This window comes from Anopheles coustani, chromosome X (genome assembly GCF_943734705.1).
Source record: "Anopheles coustani chromosome X, idAnoCousDA_361_x.2, whole genome shotgun sequence".
In the NCBI taxonomy this organism is placed as follows: Eukaryota; Metazoa; Arthropoda; class Insecta; order Diptera; family Culicidae; genus Anopheles; species Anopheles coustani.
Window position 1 is genome coordinate 17,154,457 of NC_071290.1, and position 11,841 is coordinate 17,166,297.

At 51.1% G+C, this 11,841-nt stretch overlaps 1 protein-coding gene across 1 annotated transcript; it reads right to left on the bottom strand.

Annotated features, from left to right (window-relative positions):
* Positions 1-2,140: 2,140 nt before the first annotated feature.
* LOC131269241 (protein big brother) lies at positions 2,141-9,939 on the bottom strand. The gene is made up of 3 exons (XM_058271582.1): positions 9,775-9,939; positions 7,646-7,876; positions 2,141-2,437 (listed from the first exon to the last, which is right to left on the bottom strand). Exons 1-3 carry the CDS (start codon positions 9,937-9,939, stop codon positions 2,141-2,143), a joined length of 693 nt encoding a protein of 230 aa, XP_058127565.1.
* Between the last annotated feature and the right edge of the window lie 1,902 nt (positions 9,940-11,841).

Here is an 11,841-nt window from a genome sequence, read left to right on the forward strand (position 1 = left end):
TCCTCTTCTTTTAACGCACAATCACTATTCGGAACCCTCTCTTTTGCTGTTCAGTTTGTTTGTTGTTCTTTCGTATTGCTATTAAAACATTAAAATCATCTGCACTACTTCCTGTTGGCTGTTTCCTTGTTGCTGACGTTTCGGTATGCTTTTATTAGTTAGTTTTTACGTGTTTGCCCCCTACCTTGTTTCATTTCCTTTAGCTCAATCCTATCTATTTCGTATTTAATTTGTTTTATATGCGGTTGTCCGGTCATCTTTGCTATTCCAACGGGTAATTGAATGCAGTTTTTGCTAATGCTATTTTTATTTTCATTCTCCTCCACTTGCCCATTGCTTTACAGTCCCGTCTATGTGTGTGTATACCTCGATGGAAGATTAGATTGGAGGAAAGTTAAGGAAGGCGGAAAGGAAGGTGTTTGGTTGCTTAATCTGATCTCGTTTTTCTTTCCATGTAAGAAACTCGTAACACGCAAGGGTGAAAGGATTAACGGTCGGTAGTTTTCTCAAATCGGTTTTTTTCTCGTACGATAAAGAAATGTATGTATGGAAGTTGGTTGGTTTTTTGTTATTCCTCTTATATTTCTCCTTTACTTCACACTACGCTAACGATTTAACTGTTCGCTCGCTCTTATCAATTAGTATGTACATTCATTTGCTCGCTTGCTGCTTCGTTCGGTGCAACGATAGCCACCACTCGCTCCCTTTCTATATATATTTATATATTATTCTATCCATTTGGTTTTGGCTTTGAAACAATAGTAGACAAAAATAAAGACGATAATCTTATCGTTCGTTACCGCACACTTGCAGAATCTTCCCCGCAATGCTGCTGGTTCTCTTTAGTGTGTGTGTGTTTTTCCGTCTCCTTTTAAAGTTTTGACTATCGGCCCACCGAAACAGGAAGCGGTTTTTTGTTATGTTTTAATCGGTAAATATTCAATAGCATTTTCTCCTCCGCAAGCCTTTTCGAACGATCTTGTCTGCTGCTTAAGTGTTTGTGAACAAATGTCTTCCCTGCAACACCGGTAGTTTTGAGCTATTCACATAAACATGTCACATTAACTAAAACTTAAAGTTCTTCAGTGCGTGCGAGTCCTCGGTGTACGCTCTTTCTCTTTCTCTCTCGCACTATCCTTACTTTATTCTATCGTTTTCGCTAACACTTGGCTGTTTTTCGCTTCTGCAACAAACCCACCTTTACTCACTATGTTTTGTTCGCCCGAATGACGCAAAACTTATCTGTTTTTCCTTCACATTTGGGGCATCTCCACCAGCCTATGTTCGAGAGCTAGTTGCTCTGCTACACTACTACGTGTGGCAGCAATAGCACACCGACGACGGCCATCTTTTGCTTCGCTAGTAGAGGAAGGGTTCAATTGAAGCGCGAAACGATAGCGTGCGGGTGGGCGGAACGGAGCCGCGGAGTGAGAGTGTTGTAAACGCGCAGCCCTTTTGGCTAGCCACTAATAAGTTTTAATAAAAATAATTAATATTCGATAACACAGATGATTTCATTTTTTTGTTTTTACAATCTATAAACACATGCCGAAAAACAGTTTCGGCGAGTTTTCATCCTCCTGCCCTTGCTTGCTTCCTTTCTTCTCTTTAAATTTTCTCCCTGTCCCCCAACCTTCCCTTCCCCTCTCGGCTCTCAGTTTCGTCCACCCCGTTTCTGCACCCCCCGTTCCACCGGGGATCGTGTTGGACGCAGAGATCGATGGCCCGATGACGAAAACAAGCAGAGAGAGAGAGAGAGAGCGAAGCAGGGAAGGTGTGTCGGAGATCGGGGAAAGGTGATGGACAAGTCGCTAGCTATTCCAGCGGGTCTTGCCTGTTGAGCCGGTTTTTTTTTTTGGGTGTCTAACATACCTCCTGTCACAAAGGAAGTGTTGTGAAAATGCTGCCGGAAGTGGGTGGGACGAGGTGGGTCCTGACGTTTGGCATTTTGGAAGAGGGAGCGGGGTGCGGGGGTGAGGGGATAGCAGTTCAAAGCGGGCACCTCGGGTGCCTCAGCCTCCAACCTCTGAGGACGGGAACCACTCCCGGGGAGCTCTGTGAGATCTGACCGGGATGGGGAAGGGGATACGGGGAGGGGAAGGAGGTTGCTTTGGCACGCAGCGTCCGAGCGGCTGGCGGCTTATCGTCTCCACATGCCGGACGCGCCGGCCGTCACCCCAACACCGATGCCGGACCCGTTCCGGCGCATCTGCTCGAACTCGTCCTGCGTGGTGCGCTGGTAGGTGCGCTGCTTGTCCTCGAAGTCGCGCAGGCGCTGGTTGTACCGCTCGAGCTGCTCCCGCAGGATGGCGTCCTCCTGCGCCGCCCGCTTCTCGTCCAGCTCCAGGCAGCCGATCCCGTCCAGGCGCTCCATGTCGAGCCAGCCGCGGAAGCGCACGCACACGCCGTTCATGATGAAGTGGGACTTGATGTGCACCTGGGTGGGGGGAGAGGAAGGTAGGTAGGTGAGCCATTAGTAGTCGTCGCACAGAAGTTGTCAAAAGAACACCGAAAACGCACGACCAGGTGGAGCAAAACCGGTTCCCTGATAGACACACTTTAGCCCATTAGTGTCGCGAAGAGTACTTGTCAAACTGTCAAACAACAGAATCCCTAGCCTGTTCTAGGGAACACTCACACACACACAACTCCCAGCTAGCGAAAGAATCCGCCGAATGACAAACGACTTCCAAACGGTGCGTTGTTGTCAAACGGTGTCGTGACAAGCTGTCATTCCGAGCCGAGCGTCTTCCCCAAAAACAAACTAAGTGCGTCAATTTATGAGCCTTCCGGGAAAGGTGTTAGCTCCCCTCCCCTCCCGTAAACCAAACTCCAAACACCGTGTAACCAACTCCACCTCTTAAACGGGCTCGATTAGTAGCGATTCCCGTGCCGTGACTTTCGTTCACGTAGCGTTTTGTTATTGCCTCGATATGGAAACGGGTTAACGTCAAGGGGGAAACAGCCCCGACACGTTTGTCGCACGGACCGTCGTCCGAAAGTCTCGAATGTCAATCGTCAAAGACGGGGCGCGGTGGAGGAGGATGAAACGAGTACGAAGACAAACATACATACATACACACAAGGGCCAGGGCGCGCTGGGGACCGTCGCTGTCGGTGAAGCAAAGGGCGGCAGATAATTTACAACGCTTGTTTTACGCTCGTTAAACAAAGCGAAATACGAGCGGTGCCGACCGGGCCCCTTCCCCCCGCCCACCACTCTCCGCGCATGGACGGATGATCCGGCTGCGTCGCCGGTGGGCCTGTCGTATGGGCTGGCTAGGCTTGTGCCTGACAGTTGTGTCGGATCTGTCAAATCGGGCACCGCGCACGCCCGGGTGACGCTTTTGAGCGTGTGCGACCTCCCACGGACCCAGATTTAGAGCTCACTCCGACATTTGTCAACAACTTCCTATCCAGGCTAGGTTGAAGGTTGCGAAAAGCAAAGGGACACCACTATCCGTGACCCAACTGCTCGGAGGAAGCACGAGAAGGTGACGCACTCATCGTTCCAGCTCGAAAACTAGGGCAGCTGCCCGAGCCCGCCGACTCGCTCGAGGTCCAGGAGGACAACATTCGCCAACGCCGACGAGCGCACGCGTAATCCGACACCTTTCGACGGGGTCTCTTCCCGATCGTTGCCCAAACGCCGACCACCAGGTCGAGTGTGCTCGAAGCGAGAACGGAAGAACAACGGTTAAGCCTCGTAAAACACAATAATTAGCCCAAAGTACCCCTAGGGCAGAGCCGAACGGGGGATGATGGATGTCGCCCGGAACGTTGCTGTTGCTGGTTTGTTTGTTTCCTTTGGGAGGAGTATCCTAATCCACACTTCATTACACCTCCCCCGCTTGTTTTCCCGGAGGACCCGGATCAAGTGGCACGTTCCCGAAGGTTCGACAATGTTATATATTGCCACTCTTGACTCTTGATCTTGAGCACGCTGGCGCTGGAAGTTGGAGCGACACAGCAAAAGGCAGCACGCGAGCATCATCACCACCACCACCGGCAGGCCCTAGAAAAGCCGCACGGGAAGATCGTCCGCTCAATTAGTGGCACGCGATCGTCATCAGAGCGCTACACCGAAGACTACCGGCGAGCAGATTGCAGATTGTTTTTGGCGAGCGCACACACAGAACCCGGACGCAAACAGAATGGCAAACGTGCACGTCAGCTGTTTGACAGGCGAAGAGAAACGAACCACCAATGTAACAAACGAAAACTCAAACAAAAGAAGTGCCCTGCCCCGGCCTGGTTTGCGAGCGTCGCTGTTCGCGCATAACCAGCACTTCATTTGCCCGGCAGGGTTGCAATTATCTTGCCGAGCTTCCAAGCCCCGGGCCCAAGGTAAGTAAGAGGTTTCCGTGCTGTCGGTTTTTCGTGCGTCGTGCCCCGGCGCCATATGGTGTGACGGGATCGGGCAGGTTGACCGGCACCGATCGGACAAGCGCACCCGACGGTAAAACTTGCACCCCCCCCCGAACAACGGTGCACGCCTTCACTTGTCACTGGACTGCAGGGCTATAATTTCGATGACGACGAAGACGTGCGAATCGAAGCACACCGAGTAGGTGGTTGGGTTTCGACTCTTACAGGGACAACAAACACGGCCCGCGGGAGGTGGATGTTTTCGCGCACGAGCGCACTCCAGAGGCGGCTCCCAGATGGCAGCCGCTTTGAACGCCGAACACCCGAAGACGTGGACGCTAGGGAAGCCAGGATACCTGGGACCCATGAACATGGACGTGGCGAGAAATCGATTAAATTTAATATCGGCCATAACCTGGGGAAGATCTGGCTAAAGGTCTTCGGCCACCCGCTACCTCCGGTCAGAAAGTGAGGTTAGGTGTAACTATAATGTAACGTTGGTCGGTGAGGTTAGCTGTAGCCGGTTCAGGTTTTCCGCGCCCGACAGCTCACAGGTAAAGGGTTATGGATGCGGTGCAGCTCACCTATAGATGGCGCGTTGCCGTTTCCGGCCCATTATTCGAGCGAGAGGCCAATTAACTTCTCCACCATTTCCCAAGCAATTGTATTCTTCCATTTCCGACACCTTCGCCAAATGGGAGCCTTTTAGGGGGACTGCAAATGTTCCGGTCTCCAACTGCAGAGCCTGCCAAACTAAACTGCAACTGTTGAACCTTTCTCGTGTGTGTTTGTTTTCTTTTGTCCTTGCCAAGCCTCCTCCGTAACCAACTAAGCGAAGGTGTTGGTGCATGAAAATGGTACACTAAACGGGCAGATAATTGTTACCGGGCGAGCGCGAGCGCGTCCACCGTGACGCCTTTTGGAACGTGGTGAACCGTTGCGTCGATACCTCTCCCATGAGTGTCAGGTTTTTCCGTAACCGATGCGGTTCTACCGATTAGCCGGCGTTCCGAAGCGAAACGCGAGCAGTGGGTAGGTAGTCTATATGCAGCGGTCAATCCCTCGGAACACGGCGGAGCAGGACCAACTCAATTTGATTGGCATTTGCGACAGAATCACCAGAACTCCAGAAATATTGTTTGGAGGATTTAAATTGGAGTATGCTGGAGGAGCCGTCACTAGAGACAAATGTTTTGGGGAAACGCAATGTTATTAACGTTGTACCAGAATCACCAGAACCTCTGAAATATTCTTTTTTGGCTCCCAAACAAAGCATATGGTGAAGCCGTCACTACGATTGACGATGCAACAGAATCGCCAGAACCTCAGATATATTCTTTGGAGGCGCACAAACAAAGTACGATGGAACAGTCACTAGAGACAAATGTTTCGTTGAGGTTACTTCAATCTACACCTACATCGCGATGCTGTGGGGCTTGTCTTGGCTACGAGCTGGATGTAGATGTAGCTCACCGCTGTAGTGTCCTCAAGATACAGTGGTGGATAGGAGTGTCTTTAATGTTTGCAGACGCTGCCGCCGCCGCTATTTCTTTCCAGAATTCCGCTTTCGACCCGTTCGCATACAGAAATCGCGGAGTGTGTCAAGCGTAGCAACGCCAGGCCTCGGGCCAGCAAAATGGGGGACATTCTCCAGGACGCTCACTGTCTGTGCGCAGGACCGAACCATTTGTGGACCAATTGCACGGAAACAGACACACACACGCGTGGCAAACGTATCGTTCGGCCATTATCCGTCGGTCGTGTCGGTGTGGTCGTGTCATCCCGGTGCTACCGGTCCGGGGTCAGCAGCATCCGCCGACATCCCCAGACCGGGGACCGGTCTCTACTGTCCCTTCCTGCCAACCTCGAACCGCCCAGTTTCCGGATGCGGGATTCGATTTATTTCCAGCAAACGCAAAGCAGGCCATGTACCGTGCCATCGCCTACCGTGGGTTGTTCACGGTCGAACGCCTCGGGAGTCGGTGGCTTCCCTCTGTTCGGTGTTTTTGCCCAAAATAGGGGAGATTGGAATTGGAAGGACAAGGCATGATGACGATGTAAACAAGGGCCGGAGCGGGGGCGCGACAGCAAAATGGTTTCCTATCCCCCCCCCCTTCTCTACCCACTGTCTCCTGTCCCGGTTGTAGCGAACTTGCGCATCGTGCAACCCGTGCGTGGTGTCAGCGAATATATATGCGATACACTACTTCTCATTTCCGGTGCACCACTTCCGTTTGCATTTCGCCAAAGGTTCCGTAACCTGCCTTTAGGCACCCTTTTATTATCGAAGATATAAAGATGAGGTTACATTCTTTTGATTCGCCGTGTTTTGTGGGGTTAAAAGATACCATACATGTAGGCTTTAGATGACAACATTCTAATGTCATACAACGTCAACACCACCAGTTTGGAGTAGTTTAGAGCACTAACATTTTGTAGCAAAAAGCCACCGGAGGAGCGAATTGTTGAACAAAACTGTCAAAATTGTTATGATTTGTTCGAAGACGAAGGTAACATCATCCTCGCCAAGGAATAAAGAGGAGTAGCCTTCCCGAGCTATTAACTTGAAAACGAAACACCCGGAAAATCCCGTACGCATCCCGCAGGTCTTACGTGAGGTATCCTTTCAATCGGACAAACATTTTAAAGAGCCTGCACCGTCACGCTTCCTCCTAATGATGTTAAAACCCAGCGAGGGTGTGTGTGTGTTTGTAACTGCCATATTAAAAGATCCGTTTTTACCGGCAAAAAGGTTGGTGCGAATCGGATTCGTTGCGGCGCTTATTGAAACTTCACTTTTCAATTACACGAGCCCAATCGATCGGACCGCCGGCGAGCAAAACCGAGGGCCAGGAAAATAGCGAACCAAAACCAAAATAGAAACAACCACTCAAACCGAGCTCGGACGATCGATCATGAAGCGGTGGGATTCTGTTTGTGTGTGTGTGTGTGTTTTTTTTTGTTTGAAAGTGGTTTTTTAGTTCCTTTTTCATGCCGTATTCAACGAATCTCTTTTGGGATCGCTGGCTGATTAGGTCCTTAACACTGTCGAGCTGATGTTCTGTCTATCTTTCCATCGTGTTTTGTATGGGTAATCGTCGAACGGTAGGATGTTTTGAGGGAAGCTACTGTCAGCTCAATCACAACACCAACGATCTACAGACACAGTGCGATGCAATCCCTGGATGTTCACGTTCACAGTATGATAACCTCAACCTGGCCACTCAACACAAAGTCACTGAACACTGTCAAACAGCCGGAATCCGTGTGTGCTTACCTTGCCGTGCTCCTTGTCGAAGTCGCACTCCTTCTCCAGCCCGAGATGGGCAGGATGGTGATGGTGGTGATGGTGCGGATGATGGTAAAGGCCGTGGTTCGGGTTGAAGACGAGCTGCAGGTTGATGCCGGTGGCGGCGAACGACACTTCCGTGTGGCCCTCGCAGCATCCGGCCCGGAAGCGGCCGCGCCGTTCCTCGATGGGGCGATCGCGGAACCCGGTGTATCTGACCTGCGGATGGAGGGGCGAAGAAGAACAGACCATCAGTGTACTGCAAAACCCGTAGTCACTTGTTTTTCTGAACGAATTGCAAAGTTTTTCGAATGTAAACAAACATCTGTCACAATCGATGCGATGACGCATGAAGTGGTTCCTCGAATGAATGAATTTAAGGTGATCTCTTTGGTGAACCTTTCTCTCCAGCGACAAATGGCGTGCGAATTAAAGTGTCTTATGCACAGGCACATCCAACACCGCCGTCCGTCTCCCCAAGCGGACAGGTCTATTGCTTTAACTGCGCATCAGCAGAACGTAGCGAACCAGCATCCCGAGAGCCACCCGGGAGGCCATGTTGCCGCCACGACACTTGCGTCACACACACCGCCGGGTTCCAGAAGACGTCCCGGCGGGCATGCGCCATTTCCCAGCCAACCTTGGCAGAGCGGTTTTGGCACCGATTCACTCTTCGCTCTTCACGTTGCTGCTTCGACGTGCCTCTTGTTAAATTGATCCAAACCGTGAGTTTGCAAGTGACGATCCAAGTGGCGTTCACTTCTCCGCTTGTTCCAAAGGGCTCAAGTGTGCTATTAATAGAGCACGATAAGATACTGTTTTAACCATGTTTCCCACGCTTATTATATCACTGCTCGGTTCGGTTGCTTCCGGTCAGCTACATTTCCTGCCCGGCATGATAAGAGAAGCGGTGACCACAACTCGCATATCTCGACCAAGCCGAGTAAAAGACCGCCATCAATACTAGTTGCATTTGATAAACACAAAAAAACACACAAGAGGCAAAAAGAAGTCGACACAAAACAAACCCCAAATAAAAGCCGACGTCCGAACCGAGCGACGGAGGACGGTATCTTCGCCTGCCAGTTTAATGATGTTTATTTGAGGCCGAAAAACTGAAACAAACGCTAACCGGAGGGCGATTAGAGGCTCGGTGTCACAAAGGGAAACCCGATGGAAAAAGCGCCTCATTTTCCCGGGCGCACATAATGCGATGCATTCTGGGCCGAGGATCAGCTTGTAAACAAGCGATCAAATGTATCTTTTTCCCCCTTGTTTTGCTTGATGTTGGCGTTCCGGGTGCATTCCGGCAAAACACAAGCAACAACAACACATACGCCGATGGAAAAGTAGTGTGGAAATTGAAGCCCGCAAGTTCTTTTTTTCCAGCGCCGATGTCTTAACAACTGTCTCGCGGCAAGGAGGCGCCAAGAAACTCGTTCTCCAAGACTTAACCAAAATAAACCGCCTAAAAAGCGACATGTTATGTTGGGGCATTTTACGATCGACCACAGGATCCTACGATCAGAGAGTAATCGATCATTAAAACAGATGCATGGCGGAAGATACAAACACACAGAATAGTTGGGAAAAAGTGTACCAGCTACCAATTGACTTTGATACGCGGTGAATTAAGGTTGGGAAAAACAAACAAACCGGCGGCCGCAGATCGCTGGGAGGAAAACTCATCAAACGCACACGACCCGACAAAGGGCTGAAATGTGATCGTTTTCCACATTTCCCTGTGGGTTTCTCAATCATAATCAACGAAACAACACGACATCACAAATATCAAACACAACTGTGTGCAGTTGTTTTGTTGACAACAAAAGCCAAGACGAAAATGTAATGCAAACATTACAAGGAAATTTTGCTTCTCTAGAAATACTTTTCCAATTTAACTATCCTTTGAGCATTTTCCGGTGCGGAAACGGTTTGTTTTTGCACCGTGTTCTTGATTTCTAGTGTTTAAATGGCCCTGAAAGCACAATTTCCACGGTGTAAACAAATGACGCATGAATATCAGCTGTCATTTGATTGAGATGAATCAACGATCTGACTACTGCAGGTGTTTGCGGGGAGTTCATAAGCATATTGTACGGTAAAGGTGCACCTACCTCACTGTCTCTGCTGAGCTTCTTGAACAGGTCGTCGCTTTCGAACTTGGACTTCTGGTCCGGCACGACGCGTGGCATTTTGAAGATGAACCGCGGCTTCGGCTGCTCGTACAGCCCGATCGTATCGAACGGGATCATCCCGAGGGCGGCCGGATCGTTCATCATGATGAAGCTGGCGTGCGGTGGTGGCTGCGTCGCCGGGTGAACTCGCGGGTCAGGCTCCACGCCGGGCGTTGAGGTTGAGGTTTAAGCCTTTGTTTTTGCGGGGTGCTTTGATTGCGATAATCCGAGGTTGGCACGCACACACGGATTCGGGACGCGAGAATTGATTGTTGAGTCTGCCACCTGGACGTGTTGTTGTTTGCTGGCGCGTGCTTCTGAATCGCTCTTCGGAACCTCGTTTCTCTTCCTTGAAACTTTTCAACCGACTGTCTTCACCGATGCACCTGCATTGCTGCCCTTTATGTCACGGTAATAATATATTTGGCCACTCTCCAGTTCCTAGCACTTGCACACGCACACTCGATTTGCCAAGAATATCGGGTCAGGTAGTCGGCCCTCACGCTGGACACACGGACACACGGCTTTGTTTTGCTTTGCTAATTTACGGTCTCCCGCGCGGGTACACCACACTTTACCCACCGTGATTTGTTGCCGGGGCGGTACGTATTTTCGCGAAAGCAAAGGGTAACCGGGAAAAACAAAACAAAATCCACAAACGATGATCGCAAACTGCGGTGCGCAGTGTGTATGTGTGTGTGTGTGTGTGGCGGTGTGGGGGTGTTAAAATCTTTGACTTTGCCGAGATGCGGTTTGTTGTTGTGGTCCGCAAGGATAGGATAAACAACACTGGGTTTGGAAAGCTGTCTGCGTTGTTTCGCGCCGGCACTTCGCGCGACGAGCGTTTTCCTCCTGGCGAACGAACGACGACGATGACGTGTATGCGATTGCTTTCACGGCGTGTATGCGGTGTTGCACTGCCACCAGAAGACTGACTGACCGAGCGAACCGAGGCTCAGGGGCTGCCCGTCGTGGTTGGTTTTGGTCGGTTTGGTCGGTTTTGCGTTTGATGGTTGGTCGGTTCGGTTCTGGCGCGAAGGGTGAAGCGTCACCGTATGACGCTGCAGGGCAGGCAGACGACCCCGAACCGAGGGGTGAGAAAAACATCCCTCCGATGCGAGTGAGTGCGACAGGCGAGCGAGAGCGAACGAGTGCGCACTCGTGCGAAGGGGCGGAGTTACGGTAGGTTCGTTCCCTGGGACGCAAGCTCGAATTCGAGCAGTTCGCGTAGCGGCAACGTTGCGTCGTTCGTTCTCGCTGGTTTCCTTTCGTGCGCCACACGGGAAACATTGCTAACTCCTCCCATTTCAGCGAGTGACAAATTCGGAGAGTTAGAGAGAGAAAGAGAGAGAGAGAGAGAGAGCGAAATAATGAAAGAGTGACGTTTCTGTCACTTTTCCCTACCGAACCTACATATGCAGCAGGCAGGGAGGCGAACGAACTATGTACAAAAGGGGGTGACTTTTTTCCCCACCCCTCGAGTATGCCGTCTCGTTTTCAAGTGCAAGTGCGTACGGTACGCAAATCGGGTGCTCTCGCTCGCACTCGGATGCTGCACGCCACGCGTCCTTGTTGTCCTTTGGCGGATCGCTGTCATCTTGCGGATGACAGATCATCGGCAAACCGAAATGTGGGCCACGGAGCAGGGCAAAAAGGCTTGGATTTAGTGCGCCTCTGGGATGTGGCCCGTTGGGGGAGTGGGGGGACGAGGCGGGTGGGTGGATGTTTTCCGCTTTTAAAACGTTCGTGTGTGTGCGAGCGGGAGAGTAAATGTCACTGAAGGACTGGACGCCCTTTGCCGCTTTGGTTTGTTGGGAAAACCGGTCCTACCGTCATCATCTCCCGCTACCTACCCCCGCGCTTGCACGCATCGTACCTCCCAAACGCCCCACCATCCCTTCCTCCTTGCGGGACAATATGGTGGTTTTTCCGCACCGGGCGGGGGGAGCGTGGGGTTGCGCGTTGTGGTGCCGTTTTTTGGCCTGTTTTTTGGCCGCCAAAAGCAGG

What these genes read in the sequence shown, in the direction of transcription:
- LOC131269241 (XM_058271582.1), bottom strand. Translation starts at nt 9,939, where the DNA reads ATGATGAACGATCCGGCCGCCCTCGGGATGATCCCGTTCGATACGATC. An exon ending in AGCTCAGCAGAGACAGTGAG is followed by an intron (nt 7,877 to 9,774) that starts GTAGGTGCACCT and finishes CTCCATCCGCAG; the next exon opens with GTCAGATACACCGGGTTCCG. An exon ending in TCGACAAGGAGCACGGCAAG is followed by an intron (nt 2,438 to 7,645) that starts GTAAGCACACAC and finishes CCCCCCACCCAG; the next exon opens with GTGCACATCAAGTCCCACTT.